The sequence below is a fragment of the Biomphalaria glabrata genome, chromosome 8 (assembly GCF_947242115.1).
Source record: "Biomphalaria glabrata chromosome 8, xgBioGlab47.1, whole genome shotgun sequence".
In the NCBI taxonomy this organism is placed as follows: Eukaryota; Metazoa; Mollusca; class Gastropoda; family Planorbidae; genus Biomphalaria; species Biomphalaria glabrata.
Genome location: NC_074718.1, coordinates 24,527,174 through 24,550,448, shown reverse-complemented (window position 1 = coordinate 24,550,448; position 23,275 = coordinate 24,527,174). Strand labels below are relative to the sequence as shown.

The window sequence follows — 23,275 nt, the reverse complement described above, 5'->3', positions numbered from 1 at the left end:
GTGTCGTATAAGGACATCAAACAGTAACATCATGACTTAAGGACACCTAGACCATTTTTCACTTACTACATGCTTAGGGAGTCATGGTTCTAGAGTAGTCTAGAGTACTGCAAGAGTCTAGATTCGGTGATCTCCCCTGAGACCAGTTCACTTTCCACTGGGACAGTGATGACAAAGGGCCTTGAACACCACAATAGAAAGAGACCGGGGTGGGGGGGGGGGGGGAGTAAGGGAGAAACGAAATGTGTTGCCTCTCCTTTGAAAGGATAACAAAAGGTAAACTTCCAAGAAATTAGTCATTCGGTAAACATTCTCCAATCACTGTCACACAAATCTAGCAAACATACCTATAGTGACTAACGTCCACGCTTTCTGTGGTCTAGGGACTCTACACACACACACACAGCCAATCTTCAAAACTAAACAAACCATTCAATGGATTTGATTGTTTACAGAGAGTTTGTGAAGCGTTCAAAATAAAACAGATGCGTGTGGGCCTTTTTTTTTTTTTCAAATACACTGTTTTATTGGATCTAAATTGTGTAGCGATTATACCTAACAGTGTGTCTCTCTTTTTTTTTGTTCTACAAACGCCTTTATGTTCGCCCCAGCCCTCAATCTGTTCAAGTAACTACATGTATTCACCATCACTGAATTGCACAGAGAACATTTGTTTTTCTTCAGATTAAATCTTCAAGGTGGTGACATGTAGTTTATAGATGGTATTTATTTATTGACATTTAGTTTATAGATGGTATTTATTTATTGACATTTAGTTTATAGATGGTATTTATTTATTGACATTTAGTTTATAGATGGTATTTATTTATTGACATGTAGTTTATAGGTGGTATTTATTTATTGACATTTAGTTTATAGATGGTATTTATTTATTGACATTTAGTTTATAGATGTTATTTATTTATTGACATTTAGTTTATAGATGGTATTTATTTATTGACATGTAGTTTATAGATGGTATTTATTTATTGACATTTAGTTTATAGATGGTATTTATTTATTGACATTTAGTTTATAGATGGTATTTATTTATTGACATTTAGTTTATAGGTGGTATTTATTTATTGACATTTAGTTTATAGATGGTATTTATTTATGTAAGTAAAAAAATGTTTTTATAACAAAAAGTGTTTGATGGTTATATAACGTTACAACCTGGAGAAAGACAATTTATATATTTCAAAGATCTACAACATAGACTTAATAAGCTTCAACCAACAATTAGCGCCATGAGAATGCGTGGAGCTGCAGCGGAAGTCTAACCCCACACTCCCCTCCCAAAGTTTGAAAGTAAAAGTTGCGCTAATGCCACATGATGATTGCAAGGGCTAAACAAAGCCAACCCACGACAACACAACTGATGACACAGCTGGCCCTCTCCTCCGGTGTCCAGTCTTCAACGACTTTTCTTTCTGGGCAAGCAAACACTGGACAAACTACTGAATACAACAACAAAGTCCAAGAGGGGAGGGACAACATGAGGAGCGAGACAGGACAGAGGGGTGAAAATGACAAATGACACGAGGAGCGGGAGAGAATGCAGGGATGGATCCCTCGAGCGAAGCTTGGGCCCAGGCACTCGAGACAAGGATCTTCAATTATTTTTTACCTCATTGCCACATCACGGACAGTTCTGACGCTCGCATTCCACTCCAGACCCGGCCTGAATAGTTCAATCAAAAGACACTTGATTGGATTAAAAAGAAATCACGCGAGGCGCACGCGCGAAATCATTAGAGCAAAAATGAGGAATGGCTCAAGTAAACAATGAGTTAAATCCGATAACATCTCCACCCCTCTTTTCCTTACTCTCAACATAAGAACTTTAGGAAGTAGTATTAATGTTATTATTGACATTCAAATTGTTTTTCAACCTGTGACTGTAAGTTGAAAGCATGATTTACACTTTGTAATCCCTGACCATACAGGGCAATCGAAATATTGAAAGCATTCCAATGAAGGTTCTAGAGTCGTTTTATCCGAAACAATGTGAGGCCTGGCCTGACAAGTGACATATCAGTTTACTCCCATGGACACACTCCAGACAGTTTCTCAAGAGAATTATCTTTACGAAAAATCTGCGCAACTCCAAACGACTCCATGCTCTTCCCATCCCCATGCAAGAGACTTGAACTAGACGAGCGGGCCTTAGGACTGACACATTTACTGCTGGAGTGACTCGTTCCGTCTGATCTAGTCATTGTTCATGGCTGTGGGAAATAAAGGAACTAACTATGGAATACTGTAAACCCACGTGACTACGATCACAAAAAAAAAATGTGTAAAACTTTTGAAAGAACCACATCTTGACACAAACATTCTGAATGAAGCTCTATAATACACCAATGATTTAGGAATGAAAATGTGTGTGTGTGTGTCTGAGAGAGAGAGTTTGTAAATAATTAACAAAAGGAGATTCTTTATACGAACCAACGTTTACCTACATGGCAAGTCATCAATAATTATCTAGATTTATTTTCATATCACTTGTTCGTATATTGTTTAAAACACTACAGTATAAATGCAACGTTGTTTTATTGTGGTCTACGCCCATGCCAGCAACAAAAAACTGTAGAAATACGTTCAGAAACAGAACCAAAAAAAAAAAAAAATCACCGCCGTATATCTTGATCTGTGTATGCGGGCATCTGTAAACAAGTTTATAGGCAAAGAAGTGCCAGACGGCAGCGTTTTCTTTTTTTCCATCAAGATTAGGTCAGCATAACTGTTGGAGTGGAAGAGAAAGAAAGTAATAACACGGGGGTGCCACATGGGTGCAGGGAAAGATTGTCAAGATGACGGGAGCAGCAATGAAGAAGACCAGTGCACATTTAGTTTTTTTTTTTTTAAATCTAATTTAAGAAGGGAGGAAAAAAAGGTCTCAGCAGGCATCTATCTTTAATTAAGCCGAAGTAGGTTGTTAATAATGAGTTTTTCAGAGGATCTACACACAAAATTAAAATAGCGTCTTGTGGGAAAAGTGCTCGGTCAACATGCTTCCTATAGAAGACAAAATGTGAAGATTTTAACAATTTAATTAGAATTATACTAATCTACTGAGAAAACAAACTGTGAAGATTTTATTACTTTAATTAGATATAAACTAATCTACTACTATTTTTGAAAGGAAACCATTAACGGCTCAAAATAATTGAATGTGAATGTGAAATATATTTAATGAAGCGCCTTTCAATGAAAGACTAAGCAGAAACCAAAGTCTACAGCATACAAACGCCTGGACACTATCCAGATCCCTGTGCTCGACTAGCGCCCTTCCTTCGGGTCAATTTAAATTAATGAAGCGTGACATTTAGACGTGACAAAAAGTGTAACATTTAGATGTCACAATTTGTCTAAGGTTGTAATAACAGTAAAAATACAGGTTGTAAAAAAAATAATATTTAAGGCTTTTCTAAAGAAAAAACACTAAACGCTAGTTAAAAAAAAGAAGTAATATTTGAGGTAGAAACTAGTAGACAATTCAATCTGAAATAAAATCAGCAGCTAGTTATTTCTAATTAAGTCGTAGATTGAAATGCACATTAAATACAATCAGAACTTTTCAGTGTTTGTAACAATTGTGTCGTGTTCTTTGTGACTTTATCTTTTAGTCCAGATGAAAGTTACAAAGAACAGTTACTTTTAGACTTTCGAGGGACTCGAATGGAAAGTCTACAAGAAACTAACCGGACACTATTCTAGATAACGGGCCAGAGTGCACGTCACCCTTCATAAAATCTTATCAAACTAAGCGAGACGAGGACAGGCAAGAAGATGGAGGAGAGGACGAGAGGGCTGGAGGGACGATTGAACACTAATGCCTTCGCGAACCTCTCCTTGTACACCCCCCACCCGCTTTTTTTCCTCCTCCCTGGAGTCATCGGGAGTGCTGTGACTATAACTGATCCTATCATTAAGTCAGAGCGTTAGGGGAGATAGAAGAGAGGGGGGAGGCCGCGCTGCTGGACCAACCATTCATCATTCTCGTTTGATTCGCAGGTCAGGACGTTAAGCAAGTGCGACTGGTGACTACAGCAACCTCTCAGGGCGTATTGGTCAGCTTTAAGTCAGAATAGCAGAACTACACCGACTTAAAACCTAGTCCACTTGTTAAAACCTGTGTAAGGTGGGGCTCAACTCACACACACACACACACACACATATATATATATATATATGCTAACGCAATGAGAACATTAGTTTCATCCAGATGGAGTAATATCAAACTGAAAAGACAGAGAAAGAGGGGGGGGGAGCTATATAAATCACTCAATTTTGAGAAATCATGCACAGATATTGTACACATACTTAAACACATTTCAACAATTCGCCGAGAGTAAAAGAATGTATAGCAAAAATTTAAAAAAAAAAAAAGGGGGGGGGGAATCGAAGTAAAAAATTCAAACAGCGCCTGTTTTCTTCTTACTACTGTAGATCAATTCTTGCTAATCTGATGGAATGTGAATATCCCAGTCTGGGCCAGTCTATGATCTAATAGCATTTCCCAGTTACATTTCGACGCGTCGTTGGCTCAACGAGAAAGATTTTCTCTTTTATTTCGCTAAGTTGTCTCCGCTTAGATATTTCATGTCCAGGGAAAATTTGTGTGACTTCACCTCAAAATATTTCCACCGACCCTTTAAAAAAAAAGGTTCAATCAATAAAATTAGGCCATGCCAAAGCCCCCCCCCCCCCCCCATTCCCACAAACACGACTTTCGATGCCTGAGTGATTGCCAGGAGAAATTTCTAAACCCGTTGGACAAATGGCTCCTGATTGAAGCTCGTCTTCCAAGATGAGTCTAGCAAAGTTGTGAAAATGAAAAAGACGGGGGGGGGGGGGGGGGGAAAGAGGAGGAGGAGGTTAGAGATGGTTGTAGAATTAGACCGAGGGAGTAAAAATATATAAAAAAAAAAAAAAACAGTTATGGTGGCGATGTATGAGATAGTGAGATGGGGAAGGACGGGGCGGGGGTGATTTGGAAATTGTTTTCTACGCAATCTGCATAAATGGTGATAGAGAACTCGATCAGACGGTACTCAGTCCAGACACAGGTCAAAGTTGAAGATAGTCGAGGAAGATGGAAGAACATACCCCCTTAAAGTGATTCGTTTCACTCAGTACACGAGTGTCCAGTTAGAGGAAAGAACGGTAAAACATTTGACCAATGATCTTTTTTTATTACTTATTTTGGAAAAAAAAAGGAGGGGGCGGGGATTTGTGATTTGTAATCTGTAAGAATGATTTGTGTAAAGATTATTGCACGAGACAGTCTGGAGATAGAGTTGAAACGACGGTTCGATTGAGACACTCAGGTATAGTAGAGGTTCATAGCTCAATAGCCAAAGCTTAACCTATGGTCGACTAAATGAAATTCCTCTCTCTGGGCTAATGGCTGGGGCAGACTATCAAAATAGCCAGCTGGATGGAGCGTCCCTCGGAGAGATGAGCGCAGACACGATGACATTTTAATGTGTGCCTTGCTGGACGGCAACTAGATGACAAATAGAATGTACCACATAGATCTAGTGTCATTGGTACATTGCAATGACGCTATCAACACTGAAGACTACTAATAGGAAATGAAAGAAGATCCATACTAGGAGGTGTTCTACATAAACAATTCATTCAAATCTTATTTGCAACAATGGGTGAAGACACTCCATCAAGCTCTGTGAACTGTGGATATTATATAAACAGTCGAGAAAAGTTTATTCTAGGGTTTCATATTTTGTTCTCATCGACTATGATCTAGTGACAAGAATATTTGTAACAAATTTCAAGTAGAAAACAAAAGTGGCCAGCTAATTACACGTATACAATAAGAATATCCACTACCTATAAAATGCTTCCTAATGGCACGCGTCTCAAATAGCTTCTGACAACCTGTCCAACTCCTGGCCTTCACGTGTGGCTCAGATATTGAGTCCGGCGGAACTGTTCTCACTAACAGGAGAAAGGGCAAAGGCGAGTAACTGGCGCCTTAACCAGTAAAATTCGGGCAGGAGGGGCTCGGTAGCCATGGCTGGCTACCCACCTAGGAGAAGGAAAACTCTGAATTCAAACCTTTGTTGCCTTGCAGCTTTACCAAAAGAATGGGAAAGGCTTCGGGAGTCAACCCTGAGGAAAAATCAGGAGCTGGCGACCCTAAGGCAGTTTGCAGCACCCAGTGCTACACTCTGGCAGAACCTGCGACGCCGCTGACCCTAAACTGTATCGGCACTGCCGTTCCTTTGGATACATCAGCTGCGTGGAGTGCGGGGAACTGATGTGTGGGCGACATCGTTCCGACCACAGCTAATGCCCAGGCATTCATCTCATTTCCATGAGATGATCCATAGTCGCTTCGCGACTGAAGGAGGCCATAGACCTGCTTTTGTGGATATTTTTGTAATTGGTTAAGTAGGACTTATTGGTGGTTGATAATAGGCTAACCATGAAAACAAAAAGTTCTTGATTGAAAATCATGGGTGCTATTTGTTTTCAGTAAATAGAATTGAGAGGGAGATATACAAGTCAAGCACTAGAGACAGAGGGAGATATTCAAGTCAAGAATGATATAAAGTAGTCATATGCCAAAAAAATGCATGCGACATAAAAGAGACACCGTGCAGACATGTTGATGGCAATCGTTGTCAAACTAAAGATGGACACAAAACTAGAGTACAGTGTAGACAAGGTTCAACTACGTTCAAGTCCTCTATGCCACACGTACATACTGTGTCAGTAAGTCATTTGTTTTTTATTCAAATTATCAAGTATCAGTACCTCTTACTCACTGTGTATGTGTATGTGCGCAAGTGTGTGCTTTACGCTAATAACAAGTTGTTTTTGTTGTTGTTGTTTTTTAAATTATCAATTTGTGTTCAACTAAACTAAAAAAAAAATCTCTCTCTCTAGAGACAACTCTCCACAACTTGTTCTTCTCCAGATGATCTCATGGGGCGTAACTCTTGTTATTCTCTAGCAGCTTACAAAATAAGAGTCAGGAACTGAAAGAGACATTCAGTTCTTAAGTGACCTCAATTCAACTTGTTCATCAAAAATGTTGAAATGTTTTTGTTTTGGTTTGCCATTGAAATAAAGCAATACTTGAAAGTGAACTATGACCACCACACATTTGTTGTACGGTTAGAGCCAGTTCATAAAGGCGAACACGGAAGACATATAGGTATCACAGTCAACTGATTTTTTTTTTTTAGATATCATCTCGCCAGTTCCTCCCCTATGAAACAAAAAAAGGGGGCCTAGTAGTTTTTGAGAATAAATTCAGTTTCACTTGACCACAGGCGGTCCTCTCCCCTCGCCTTTTCTTCGTCCTCCATCAGAATGTTGTTGTTTTTTTTTTTTGTTAGGTCCAAGAGAAAGACCTTGTCAACCCAGCCCAGAGGCCATCAATCCCTAAGATAGTTTTCACGGTAAGTTCATCTTAATTACTAGACGACTTCCACCTTACCCATGCCCTTTCACCACAGACCATCACGGCTCCTCCCAAACCTTAACAGACTCCAAGGCGACTCCAAGTACGGTACAGTAAGTTGGCAAATGGTCCTTGAGGCTACAACCAACGACGTTAAAATAGGAGGGGGGGGGGGAATCACGGTGAATAAAGCCGAACTCTTAAACTAGCCTAACTGGCCCCAGAGTGCCCTGAACCCAATCTGTATTCAACCGTTAGGCCTCAGTGCATTCAAAAAAGAGAACCAGGAGTCCTTTCAACTTTTTTTTTTTAAATGGTCAAGACAAACCGCTGAGAAAGAAAAATATTGTTGTAAGTGAAAAGACAACGACAGGGTCGTGGGCATTCTACTCTTATTTTTATCGAACCCAGGTCTGTGTCCTAGTATGAGGTGGGACTACTTATAGAGGACGGAAACATGACCCCTGACATCTAGTCCCCAAGTTCCAACTCCTGACTAAAAGAAAATCCCATGACTTGTTAAGGAAGTTTTCGGAAAGTTGATTCCGTTCTGCTTATATACGGTCAAACATTGTTTTGGGCGTGTTCGTGTTGTCCAGAGGAAGCAAAGAAAGTGATGTACTACCCACAATGGCACAAGTTGTTAGGCTGGCAAACAAACAAATAATCACAGACAGACAGACAGACAGACAGACAGACAGACAGACAGACAGACAGACAGACAGACAGACAGACAGACAGACAGACAGACAGACAGACAGACAGACAGACAGACAGACAGACAGACAGACAGACAGACAGACAGACAGACAGACAGACAGACAGACAGACAGACAGACAGACAGACAGACAGACAGACAGACAGACAGACAGACAGACAGACAGACAGACAGACAGACAGACAGACAGACAGACAGACAGACAGACAGACAGACAGACAGACAGACAGACAGATAGATAGATAGATAGATAGATAGATAGATAGATAGATAGATAGATAGATAGATAGATAGATAGATAGATAGAGATTAGATTTTAAAAAAAAAACGAAGGCGCTCTACTCATTCAAATACTTCTTTCTTTCTGTATAATCTTTCATTTAAAAAAAAAAGTTACTCTAGTGCGAATAAAAAAAGAAAGAAAAAAGTGCATTGATCTCTGGAGCACACTGGAGGAATAACTGCTAGGCCCGACAGCCTTTATGGTATTTTTTTTTTCTTAATTTCACCAGTACCATTCTTCTAAGCAATGGAACAGGTAACAGAGACGGCTAGAAGTGGCGAGGCCCACAGAAAGCGGCGATAACGATCAGTATTGAGTCCCTGGTTGAAGGCAAGCTCTTTTTTTTTTCTTTTAGTCCCTCCGAGTGTATGTCGTAGAGGGGGAGGGTCGGGTTAGGTCTAGGCTGGAGATAGACATAGGAGTTGGAGGAAGGGGGACATTTGTTTGAATGCAGTTCCAATCTACCCGCGATAAAATTCTTAACGTCATGTTATGTCTGATAAATCATAAGAAGTCATAAAGTATTCAAAAAGGGATATCATATTCTGCTAGCAAGTAAATGGAATTAGTTGAAGAATGGACATTAGGCGGTCCAAAAAAAAAAAAGAAGATTAATTATAACAATGTCAGTTTTTGTTTCCTCTAAGTCTGGCACTTGATAGCACTGGAAGGGGGGGGGATTAGAAAGTGGAACAAGAGTTGCGTAGGTTAACAATCCAACATCAACTCCAAATAAAACAGTCTTTCAAAAGTAAAGGTAGCCCTTTAACCCAAACCTTTGAATGGCTTAAAGCTCATCTGTTTCTAGGACTGAGGAAGGAGAGTCTCAAGGCCAGCACACCGTGTGTCAGGTATCCATTAGAGATAGGTGGACTAATAGGCGCACTAAAAATCTCTATATTCAAACCCCCAGTCTTTACTGCAATTCGAACTTTTGACCCCTCAGCTTGGAAGCCACGCCCTTTACCACTCGGCCACCACGTCTCAGCTTTGTTAAAGAATGTAGCCAACACAAAACAGAAGGTAGCCGATACATAACAGAAGGTAGCCAATACAAAACAGAAGGTATCCAATACAAAACAGAAGGTATCCAATACAAAACAGAAGGTAGCCAATACAAAACAAGGTAGCTAATACATAACAGAATGTAGCCAATACATAACAGAAGGTAGCCAATACAAAACAGAAGGTAGCTGATACAAAACAGAAGGTATCCAATACAAAACAAGGTAGCCAATACAAAACATAAAAAATATATTTTTAAAAAGCCGATCTAGTCCTAGTCTATTTTATTACAGAAACACCTTTTAAAAAAAAGCAACAACTTGAAACTATCAAGCTACTAGACTGCCAAAAGATACTATCTGAACACAGAGCCTAACAAACAAGTCTTCACTGTGTCTTCACTGTGTTTTTCAAAGGACACTGAAGGAGCCAAAAATAATTTTCGAGGCCAGGGGCAAAACATTTGCACAGGGAACGTCTCGGTAATATAATTAAAATCCCATTTATAACAGGACTCAGCGAAACAAAAAAAAAATGCGTGTATGTGTATGGAGTGTAAAGGCTGATGGACTCAACACAAACCTTTGCTCCGCCCACTTTATTTTCCTATGCGTTTCTAAAATTGGAGTAATATGGCTTTTCAGTTTGAGGCTAGATTTATATCTACAGGTTTCTTTAAAGGGCCAAATATTTGAGCTAGCCCGTGGCGGTTAAAATAATTTGACACTACTACATAGCCAACGCATAATTCTTCCCGTTGGCCTCCTATATAGCGAACCGTAAAAGTTGAAGGACTAATCTCAACTCAAGAGAACATAAGCTTCGGGTACACATATCGAGAACATTTTTTTTGTAAAGAGTTCAGTGTCAGATTTCTCCGATAGTGCACTGTAACTTGACCTGGAGAAGACCAAAAACAGCTCCTCCCCCCCCCCCCCCCCCCCATTATTTGACCTACCCTAGGAACAATGTTTGTCAAACTTAAAGTCAAAGCCACTTTCACTCTTCGGGGAAAAAAATGTCAAGAGGAGGTAAGTTTGAGGGCGCGTCTCTCCCCCTCCCCCCACGTATTTTTTCTCCCATTACTTACCGTAAAACTAAGTGAACCAACAGATAATCAAACGCCTTTGTTGTTGTTGTTTTAAATAAAAATATCTACACATATACAACAAAATACGATAATAAATTAATTAGTTTCCTTTAAACAAAAATTACACCATCGATCAACTGAGGGCGTTGTGGCGGACTGGTATAGCCCGGGGGGGGGGGGCTTAAATTTGAATCCCACAGAAGACTAGTATTTTGAGTTTCGGGATTTATAGGACGCCCATGAGTCGGATGGACTCTAAATGCCCCATAGATGGAGAGTTCTGAACTTATATTACGTGAATAATCGAATGCATTTTGTACCACACACTAATACAAACATCTACGATCAACGTGAAACACACTGTCTAGTTAGAAGCTTCTTTAAAAAAAATAGATGAATATATAGTCTGTAGACTTTTCAAGTACAATGTATTCAAAACACTATTCCACCTTCAAACAGTGTAAATGGTAAATATGAGTAAATCAATCAAACCCTGCCAGGCTTGTAGCCTACTTCCAGTGCTAGCGTTCTCTCTCCAAACATTCAGGTCAACTCCCTCCCAATTTTTGTCTCCCTCGGTTTGCAAACACTGGACCCGGCGTGGCGAGAAAAGGGTGGAACGGGGGGGGGGGGGGGGGGGGGCAAAAAGAGCTTCAGTTTAGACGAAGTTGATCCAAATACTACACTACACTTCAGCCTCGTGTATAGGGGGGCCTCTTTACTTTGGGTCCCCCTCCCCCGTGAAATATTTGCACAATGAGACGGTCTGTTCAGTATTCCATATAAATTGATCTAGGCATTGCCAATAGCCCCGTCCTCTTTTCTCATCGGCAGATCAGTTTCAGACATTTTAAATTGTGGTTCAGCGCGTTCTCTCTCTCTCTCTCTGGCCCCATTTAGCCGCTCCTATTATGTATAGTATAGCACTTAGAACAGTTCATTAGTTCTATCAATGTAAAGTAGAAATCTCAAAAAAAAAAAAAAAAAAAGGCAAAGGCATATTCATTATAGTAATACCATTATTACGTATCCCATGTTCCTCCATGTTAGTGTTCAAGACATACATAAAGTTAACCTTGTGATTCATTTACCTACTTTAATATCTTTTAAATTAGTCATTATCTATTTAAAAAGCTCTACAGAAGGAATAGAGTCTATGTGACAAAGATATAGTTCACAGCCATGTCTATGTAATACAGAAACTACTTTAAACTTTCAGACTCAGAGACATTCGCCTTATTATAATTTTCTTTTAGAACCAAATATACAAATGATAAAAACACATCTACTAGTCCCAATCAGATACAAGATCTACAACATAAATAGGAGTTACGTTTAACTTTTAAAAATACATATGGCTCCTTCAAGTGTAATCAATGGGATAAATATTTATGAAATTTGTTTTCTCGTATTTTGTTGCAATGTTCAAAAGTCTCGTGGTGACAAACAATGGTCATAAACTGAATGTCTGACATCAAGAAAAGCTCCGTGTCCCGTCCATTTGAGCAGACACTCTGATGAGAGTCTTCATCCAGCCCAGCTGATTCCCAAAGAACAAAACAGTGCAAGCCATGCTGAGAGGTTGCAGCGTCCCACAGGAAGTGCGCAAACCAACTGAAGCTCCCATTCAACGATCTTTTACCCCATCTCAAACGTTTTCCCTCTAGGAACAACAACAAAAAAATCGACACAAAATAAACACGAATCAAATATTTGGCATGACAACATTTTTTGAAATTAAAAAAAAGGAGTCTGACACTGATCCTCTTGTCAATCATCTTAGTACGTCATCTTTGCCTTCCCCCCCCCCCCCCCAATCCCCGGAAGGAGATGGGGGCATTTCTGTTGGAAGGGGAGGTATTTCCCAACGGCCAAACGACAGAAAAAAAAGAAAAATGAAATGTGATTCGGCAACCCTCCACAGAAGAACAAACAGCCCAAAGGTTACTGGCTTCAGAAAAAAAAAAAAGGAATGCTATCGGCGTTACTAATGTCTTCAGTGGACAAGACCCACACGCCGACTCGTGATGCACTGGACCAAAGCATAATTATCAGAAGTCAAAGAATTTTTTAAAATCTCGTTTTATTTTTGTTTCACAATTCATTGGATTCTTATTCCCCCCCCCCCCACCCAACGACTACTAGGTAGATCTAGAATCTTTTAAGTATGGATTGATCATATCACTATAATGTAGGACAATGTAGGTTGTGAATATTTTATATCATTATATACATAACAAGTTGGATTTTAAAGGGCTACATAACTACTAGCTGCGGGCCTAAGTCTGGGTATTACTGGATTGGATTTAGATCTATGTCATACTAAAAAAACAGGTTTACCCGATTTGTTTAAAAGTTTCGTTCTTTAATAGAGATACAATTAGGTACTTTTTGTCTGTTTGTAGGGCCCTCCGGTTGTGGGATGGACATAAAACATACACTGCGGTCTCCGCCATGATCTAAGGAACATTTGTACCAAGTTTGATCAAGATTGGTCTATCGGTTTTCATTTTAATTTGGGACATACATACATACGCATTATAATATGCTTTATATTATAGATTTGTGTTCACCTCCTGATAAATTCTACACAAGACAACAGCCACTTGACCTTACTTAAAGTGATAGTAAACTAAAGTCTACTCCTTAAGACAGAGCAAGCATTGTGAAAAGACCAAGACAGGAAATAGAGAAAAATAATCACGTCATGGTATTCTTTCATACATCTTGCAGAGGAGGACATTTTGCTAACCAACAACACAAAATGGGAATAGGACTTGTGAGATAAGAGCTGAAATAGCACATGATAATAAACGATTCTACGCCAATTCTACGCCATTCGGCAATTTTTAGGTGTCGGGTAGATTCAATACTAACATTTTTACAGAACCTTCAGGTGTGAGCTTTGTACTGCAGGTGCACAATGAGATTAGAGGCACTGCCATAACTTGTTTATTAACTAACAGTTGTTGTTGGCTAGTATAATAATCAAGATATTTTTATTATGTACCTCACAATTTTAATGGATTTTCCTGGAGCAAACTAGAGTAGTTTTACTGGCTCATAATTCAAAATAATAAACAAAATAAATATTTTTAAAAAGACAGGAAAGAAAAATAATTTTAAACAGGGAGAATGAACAAAATAAAAAAATCCCATTCAATATGATATCTTGCTAACTAAAGGATTAAAAACAATTAAGAAGAAAGCTTTACATTTACAGTCATACATTTTTTTTTTAAATGTTGTTGAAGCTTAAGTAAAAAAAAAAAGGAATTTTGAAACTAAAAGACAGAATTTAAAAAATCTATATTTGCAAGTAGATCTCTAGATAGATAAAAAGTTAAACAGGAATGCTGAAATCATACACAATATTTTAAAACTAAAATCTGAACACTGTGAAGGGTTTCTAGTAAGTACTCACCGTTAGAAAACAATCCCCAGTTCTTCTGTTTTCAGTGATTGTAATACTGTAGAAACTGAATTCAAATTCCGGTTCTTTATCATTTACATCCTTTACAGTTATGTTCACCTGGGCACTGGCCATTCTGGGTGGGTCACCACCATCTTTAGCCACGATGACCAGCACTGGATGTGCATTGAGATCACAGTCCAGTGTAGCCCGGGTGTAAACTTTGCCTGTGTTAGAATCCACAGTGAACCACCCCATGTTCTGGGAGCTGTCCTGGATAGCGTACGAAATCCTGGCATTTAATCCTGCATCATCATCGGTGGCCAAAACTGTGATGACTTCTAATCCAATTTCAGCCGTCTCATCTACTTCTGCTTGGTACACTGACTTAATAAATTTGGGCGAATTATCATTCACATCACCAATGTTGACTACAAACTCTTTTACAGCACTGAGTGGGGGGTTGCCTGTGTCAGTCACCTGCACAGACAACCAATAAACAGCCTGGGTTTCTCTGTCCAAAGGAGTCTCCAAATATAAATCCTGATCACGGAGGCTGAAACTGCTGGAGCTTGGGTACAGTTTGATGCTTACCTTGGCATTGGCACCAATGTCAGGGTCATCAATTCTGACAGTTGCAATTTTTGTACCTACTGATGTATCCTCTAAAACAATGCCATTTTTAAACTGATCTAGAAACTCTATGGAAATATTGGCAGGTTGCTCATTGATGTTGTCAACAAATATTTCTAACGCTGCTGTGCCCATCTGTGGAGGACTTCCATGGTCGCTAGCCTCCAGCGTCAAAGAAAATTTTTGCTGTGTTTCATAATCTAGGGGTCTGTTTACTCTGACCCAACCTGTGGTTGAATTAATGACAAAATACTCTTCTGGATCAGTTTTGTGGTCAATTGAATAGCTTATCCTTCCATTGTCTCCAGAGTCTAAATCTGTTGCAAACACTTGAACGATTGACGTCCCAACAGCTATGCTTTCATTAATTTTCACAGAGTATTTACTAATATTGAAAATAGGTTCATTGTCATTCTGGTCTAAAATATTGATGTAAATGTTCATCTCAGAGGATCGGCCCCTGCCATCAGTTGCCCTGATAACCAGATGGTAAAATTTGGTCCTCTCAAAGTCCAATTTGGTTGGACTTACAACCAAGTCTATTATTTTATCAATATTGCTGCTGTTTCGAACTTGTATGGTGAAATCTCCATCCTGATTGCCGCTGACAATCTCAACAATTTGGGTGGTGTTTTCACCTAAGTCTTCATCCCTCACACTACCCAGAGCGATTTTGTGTCCAGCAGGGGCTGACTCAGAAATGCTAATGTTGTAATATGGATTAGAAAACACTGGAGCATTATCATTCAAATCTAAAACCTGAATAGTTACAATGACCAAGGCATTGGACAAATTTAAGGTGCTTAGTATAATGGTGTAGAACTCTCTGTCTTCCCTGTCAAGAGAATCCTTGGTGGTCACTCTGCCTGTTGCGAGAATGACATTGAAACTATTAACGGTCTTGTTGTCAGTCGGAGGAAGCCATTTTGAATAGGGCGGACCAAATCCTTGTCCTATTACCTCTCCCACAAGAGTGCCCACAGGAGAATTCTCGACAACTTTCAGGGTCAGGCTGTACTGCACTGTATCAGACTGGCCTCCAGAGAATGGGAGCAGTAACAGAAGGAATTTTAAAAGCCAGATGTGATACAGGAAAATGCGCCAGATCTTTCTCACAATCTGGAACATTTTCACTTGTTGCCAAATGGCTATTGCAGAAGCTTCTATAGGTTAACGTTAGGAGGCTGTGAGAGTCCTGGCACTGCATCATCCATCAGGTCTTGATCTTGACGCAAAATATCCAAATCTCTAGATCTAGTTATTGAAGCGCTTGTGAGGAAATCTGAGCATTGTCTGTAGTAATGGAGAAAAACATAATAATAGATACAATGATGAGAGATTGGTTTGATCTTTTCTAAAGGAAATTTTATATTGAAAATATAAAAAGATGACAATGAAAAATTGTGTTCAATAATAAGAAATATTTTTTCAATAGAAGACATTTATTTTCCAATGTGACTACTTCTACAAATGTATATAGGCAAAAATATTAAATTCTTTATAAGTCTTATCCCCTATAGGAGCAGACCTCAATTGTCAGCCAAAAAATAACAAATAAAAAACAATAATAATAATAATTAAAAAACAAAACAAATAAACACTGCTACAAAAATTAAACATGGAATGATTTGTTTTTAAGTTTTACCTCAACAGTTCTATCAGACTTAAACATCTTTGTTTATAAATCTAAGATAGCAAAGTGAACCTAGCCTTCTTAATATATTGGACTTATTCAACCTTTTAAGTGAAATTATAACACTTATATTTATTTCCACAGAAATGTGACTTTAAAAAAAATACAGTAACCTTTAAAGTTTTTAACAATTAGAATTTAATGACATGCCAGAGTATGAGTGCCCTTTTAAGGGAAAGGGGGATCGGATTATTTTGTAGCAATAAGAATGAACAAAAATTTTTGACCTTTTTATAACAGTTTTCTAAGATAAATATAAATCTTAATTAATCTAGATCTCCTTCAGAAGCAAACGGAAATTTAGTATTTTTGCATTAATTTTTATATTTCAATTGCAAGAGAGAAAAACTTTGTCCTTAGAGTATTTATATGCTTTTAATTTAGATCCAGATCTACATTGACCTAAACTTTATTACTTCTAGATCTAAATTATTTACAGAAATATAGAATCTATATATATATACAGATAACTGGATCTATTGTTAAAACCTTCTGAATGAGAGAGACTATGCAACTTCAGGCAGATGATCATTTTTTTGGAAATGGAGGAGGAGGGGGGGAAGAGATAAAATAAATAAAAATATTTTTAAAAAAATATATATATAAATAGATCTAGTTGTTTTTTAATAGATCTAGCTAGTATATTATCTACAATCTCATTCATATCTAGATCTAATTCTAAAGACTATATATAATATAGATATATATCTATATAATATTTTATATCTAGGCTAAAGGCAAATTATCTAGATTATCTACAAGAACTTGACGAAGTCTAGATCTAGATCTGTATGATAAAATAATTATAAGTCCAAGACTAGCCTAGATCTATATTACTAGATCTATACTGTCTATAGCAGTATAGGTCACTATTATAGATCTAGAGACTAGAGTATATGCCTAGCCTGTGGTTAATTATAGAATCTAGATCTAATCTAGATATAGATCTATGTCTAGACAATGATCTATTGAACTACTCTACAGATTACACTCTACTCTAGATCTAGAGTCTAGATTGACTAACAGGTAATGGTAACCGCCTTGGTCTAGACCAAGTAGAATAGATCGAGTTTAGATCTATATCTAGACTATTTATACTATAAACTAGACTATAGTCTATAGTCACTATAGTTGACTATAGTATAAAATAAAAATATAGATCTAGAAATTTAGATTAGTAATTAGATACTAGATCTAGTAGATCTAGTAAATTAGATAGTGATAGATCTATATCACTATATGATGATATATCTAACTGGCTAAGGCTTGTAATCTAGACTATATTGTCTATATAGATCTAATAATATAAAATATACTCTAGATATTTAGATCTTGAGTCTATAGACACTATATAGATCTAGATCTAGACTTAGAGTCTAGATACTCCTTTAGCCTTTAAGTTTAGAATAGTTTAGATGTATATATAGAGTCTAGATCTCTAGAGGTCTAGTCTAATTATTTATTAACTAGACTAACTGTCTAGATCTAATACTCTGAGTCTATCTAGAAACAGAGTAGAGTGAAGAGTCTTATTATACTTCTAGATTCTGACTAATGTAAATGTAATAATTATAGAGTCTACTCAGTTATAGATCTAGATTATAATAGATCTAGATCTCTGAGATCTAATCTAGTCTAGATCTAATCTAGTCTCTCTAGACTCTAGAATAGATAGAATACTCGTCTGTTATAGATCTAGTTAATTCTAGTAGTTATAGAATCTAGATTCTAGATCTAGATTATAGAGTATAGAAGTATAGAGTAAATACAGTCCAACTCTAACTAGATCTAGATATTATAATTATAGATCTAGATAATCCTAGATCTTACACACGGCAACAACAGGGAACATGTTAGTTAGATTCTACTCAGCCCTACTCCTAAAAGAAGAGTCCACACTAATCACTGTTATCACTGTTCATCATAGAACTCTAAAGCGTAACTGGCACCTGTCGTTAACACACGTGAAAGCAGGAAACTTTGTTAGAAACAAGATAGAATCTAAAACTAAAACAAAGTCAATGTCTACACAGCAGTTCATTGAGTCATGTTAATATCCAGATCCAGTAATCCCAGCTAAAAAAAAATGAATAGTAGGCTATGAAAACGGTTACGTAAGAAAACAAACAGTAAAAATGACTTCTCACCTCAACTACACACGTAAAACTATACACATTAAAAAACATAAAAAAAAGCAAGTGGGGGTAAAATTGTACTCCAGCGTCAGACGAGGTGTATTAGCCGTAGGGCCAAGAAATGCAGATTTTCCCCTCTTGTTGGTAGTTCGTTGCTACCCGCTCGCGCGACACAGCGTAGCTACAGCCTATCGCAGAGCGACGCGGGCTGGCAGAAGACGATTATTTTCCCGGCGTGTTCCCTTCTTGTTCTTGTTTTCAGTTTAGAATAGTTTAGATCTATTGTGATTTTTTTAATAGATTTAGCGTAGGCCTAAATCAAGCAAATGTCAAAAGCTATATGATCTAGTTTGTCTTCGGGCATAAACGTATAGTAAGAATATTTAAATTTTCTAGATCTAGCTAATGAATTATCATTTATCAAGATCGATTATCACAATATCAGTCAATTATGATTCAAGGGTCGTTTACAATTTGACGGCATATTACTAAACATTAGACCTAGACACTATATTGCTTATATTTACGATATAGACCTACTATCTACATGCAACCCTCAGAGTGTTATTGTGTCATGATACTGCATAGCCTGTTTCCAATACAAAGTTGAGAAATGTCTTTTACTATCTAGAGTACCAAACATGGAATAGTTAATGACCTACAGCACAATGGTTTGCCTATAGATTTGTCAAAGCTTATGCACATACTTTTTGGCTGTAATAAAAGTAGGACTCGCCTTGCCTGGCGGCCCCCAAAAATGGTTACATATTTTCATTTTGGGACGGAAGGAAAAACTGCGTTACAAGAGGTTCCGTGTCTCTAATTGCTTAGGGCCTTATCAAGTCTAATCCGGCCCTTGATTAAAGGCCATGGTAGCACGGATAAGGTCATTAAATTTGAACGGAACTGTGTTACTGCTATTCTAATGGGCCCATTCAGTGGAACCTCATCAGTTTCAAACCACTGGGCAGTGTGGGTACCCACTCGGGCAGGTCTCGAGTTCATGTAGACTTCTATTAAAACCGATATATGATCCTAATATAGAATTATTTTAACGCGGGACACGCATCTGAGATTAAAGGAAAGCCCGTATAGAAGACAGAAACATGTGCAGAAGACGAAAAGAAAACTTAAATAGACTGGACAATGGCTTTGTCTGCATGAGAGGCGGCTAAATATGCAGGTCGCAAATGAGTCTGCGTAGGCACGTAAAACACTGCACTCGTCCTTAATTTTCGGAATGGAAGACAGCCATGAATATTCATTTATTTATCCCATAATCAACTTAAATTTGTTGCAACAATGTCTGCACACTAAGGTCCGTGACTGACCTGCTGATACCTAACCTAACGTAAAGCCGTAAGGAGTATACATACTCTTTAGATTCACCTTCACCTATCCCTTAGTCTGTTGGACCGTTGGGGCACCACGCAAGATTTGTCGACCGTCTTTCTCCATTCTCTGTCTTTTGTCTTGGATAGAACCTCTTTCATGTTGTCTTCCCATCGCTTTCTCTGTCTGTCTCTTTTTCCTTTGTACTGTTCCCTGAAGGAAGGCCTTTGCGAGCTCTGAGGACTTGGTGATAAGGCCATAATATTTTAGTTTTCGCTTTATTGACATTGGTCAGCAGGTCACCATGGGACCAAATTTCCATAGTGATCCGAATCTACTGTGCCCTGAAGGAACACCATCAATATGTTACGTGTATTTTTAGCGGCCCCCGTAAGGGGAAAAAGCCGCTATTAGGTTTGTGCAAAATGTCCGTCTGTCCGTCTGTCACACTCAGATCTCGAAAACTAGAAGAGATATGAAAAATATTATTTCATCATTAAATCCGGCTTGAAAAGTTTAGGTGCAACGGCTACTTTTGGTTTTCTAAAAGCAAACCGTTTAATTTATAAAATTAATTATGTAAGCGATTTTTTCATAAAAATACACCAATTCTAAAACAATTACGTAAATGTAAGGGAGGCAATGTTACAATATGCTAACAAAGATGGACAATTTTTGTGTATTTTCAGTATCACTAAGTCAAATATATTTTTAAAATGTACAGGAAATGTTTACAACAAATACAAATAATAGTTAAAGACGTTTTTTTCTGGTCAACTAGCTGCTAAAATTAAAAGAAAACATTTCTGTTTGTTTATAAAGGCTAATAATGCACTTTGTATGTAAATATCACGCACATTTTTTTAAATGGACTTTTTATGCAGCGATTTTCGTGCAGTAGCGTAACGTCGCAACATGATCAGGTGCTAAACCAATTCCTTAAACTTTTTTTAAAAATCAGATTTTATTTATTTTTTGTTTAGTGCCCCCATCCGAATAAAAGAAGCTTATTTTTGTGCGTTTTGTCTGTTGGTCGGTCTGTCCGTCACGATTAGATTTAAAAAACTAGAACTCTAAAAGCTATTGAAAATCTGATTTACCCTTTAATGTTCCTCCCATAACATCTCAATAGTTTTAAGTATCTAAAATTGATTGTTCCGGATTTTTTTGTGCAAAACTAATCAACGCCAACAAATGTTTGTTTGCTCCTCTAACTTATATTACATTCAATTTCCATGCTTAAACGTTGCAAAAACACATTATCAATAATATGTTGTTCCGTTTTTTATGTAAATAGCATATTAATGCTAAATCATAATCTCTATACTGACTTATATTTCATTAAGTGTAAAAATGTTCCGGATATTGTTTTATAAAACATGAATTATGCCTAATGATTGTTTGAAATCGCATAAGGCTTTTAAAAAAAGTAATTTACTAGAATTGATTACTGAAAATTACTTTTTAGACATTTAATTTTCTTGTAAAACATAACATAGAAGTTTTGTAATCGATAAAGAAAGTTCCGGATTTTGTTTCTTACAAATCGTCGCCAGAAATTTCCGAATTTATTTAAAAATCTACTAACGCCAAATAATTGTTTGAACTCCCTCTTCTAATTAATAAACAAATAATCTTCTCATTTACGAAATAATGTTTTTACGGATTTTTATGAAAAATATTTTAACTCACTACTCTCTTACAGTACATTTAACTTTCTACCTAAAACATTAAAAAATCTAATTATCGTTAATATTATGTTCCGATTTTTAAGGAAAACAGAATCCAAACACCAAAGTAAGGTATGAAAATCTCTCCACGTGGCTGTAGTACATCTAATTTTTATACGAGACCATTCAAAAAATTTAATTAACGGTATTACATTTATCTGAAATTCTCTTTTTCTTTTACTATTTATACAAACATCCGGAACAATCTATTATATAAACTTTTCAATTGTGTTCATACCTAAAAATTATTGCGATGTTTTGAAACGTAAAATAAAGGTTAATCAATTTTTAATAACTTTTAGTTGTTTTTTTTATATCAAGATAACGGACAGACCGACTGACAGACAAAACGCAAAAACAATGTGGCTTTGATCCATTTTAAATAATATCTATTAGAACTCAGTGCACCAATGTCTATGAACCCTCGTTAAATATCTCGTGTAAATAAAGACATTTTTTTTTATGGTACCGGTACTAGCCTATTGTGAGGTAATGGAATTTTTTTTCTTTGACGTCATATGAATGAACTCTTTAAATGTAATGTTAAAAGAACGCACTCGGTGCACCAATGTCTATTAACCCTCGAAAAAATTGCTTGTATTAATGAAAACATATTTTAGTCTAACTAAGCCGTGTGACGTAGTGTTTTTTTTTCCTTTGACGTCACATGGAATGAATTCTTTAAATGAAATGCTAAAAGAACGCACTCGGTGCACCAATGTCTATGAACACTCGAGAAATGGCTCGTGTTGATAAAGGTGATTTTTAGTCTAGCTAGGCCTTGTGACGTAGTGTTTTTTTTTCCTTTGACGTCATATGGAATGAATTCTTTAAATGAAATGCTAAAAGAACGCACTCGGTGCACCAATGTCTATGAACACTCGATAAAAGGCTCGTAATGATAAAGGCGATTTTTATTCTAGCTAGGCCGTGTGACGTAGTGTTTTTTTTCCTTTGACGTCATATGGAATGAATTCTTTAAATGAAATGCTTAAAGAACGCACTCGGTGCACCAAAGTCTATGAACACTCGATAAATGGCTCTTAAAGATGAAGGCGATTTTTAGTCTAGCTAGGCCGTGTGACGTAGTGTTTTTTTTTCCCTCTGACGTTATATGGAATTAATTCTTCAAATGAAATGAAAAAAGAACTCGGTATAGTAATGTTTATTAAGCCTCGTTATGTGACTCGCGTTTAAAAAAGGAATGATATCTTGATTTAGATCTAATCTAGATTTTTTAAACTAGATCTAGATTTTTATTACAGTATATCTAGATCTGGATTTATATTCTAATTAAAATTATTTTAGAGTCTAGATCTAGAATTTCTAGATCTAGTTTAGACTAAAAAAGACTAGATTAAGATGTAGAATTTCAATTTCTAAACTTAAAGTGTAAAAAAAAAGTGTAGATTTTCATTTCCAAACGTTTTGATCAATATTGTAATGTTTTAATATACTAAAACTAATCTACTATTTTTTTATTAAATTTAAATTTACGGCAAATGAATCTTTGAAACATTATTACTTTTGACCATCGGATGGCTGCCTGGTCGTGCGGTTTGCGCGCTGGACTGTCGTTCAGATTTATGGATGGCCCAGGGTTCAAACCCTGCCCGCTCCCATCCCCCGTCGTCCTGCGGGAGGTTTGGACTAGGAAGTAATTATCTTCAACTCTGAAGGAACATCCGAAACGTGTAAAACATTTTACATCAAAATTAAATCACCTCTTGAATATTATTTGCGAATATGCAGATCCGACAGGGATCCGACTTCAACGGGGGCCGCCTCTGAGTTTGTGTAAC

General features: G+C 37.2%; 1 protein-coding gene across 4 annotated transcripts in view; it reads right to left on the bottom strand.

Moving 5' to 3' along the window:
- Positions 1-18,564, bottom strand: part of LOC106056647 (protein dachsous-like) — a 99,278-nt gene extending 80,714 nt beyond the window's left edge. Inside the window, exons 1-2 of one of the 4 annotated variants that reach the window (XM_056038978.1) lie at positions 18,424-18,564; positions 13,963-15,876 (exon numbers count right to left, since the gene is read on the bottom strand). In XM_056038978.1, coding sequence (XP_055894953.1) covers positions 13,963-15,711 — 1,749 coding nt within the window. In that variant the 5' untranslated portion in view covers positions 15,712-15,876; positions 18,424-18,564. The other 3 variants (XM_056038979.1, XM_056038980.1, XM_056038981.1) reach the window with 3 other exon arrangements.
- Positions 18,565-23,275: the final 4,711 nt, after the last annotated feature.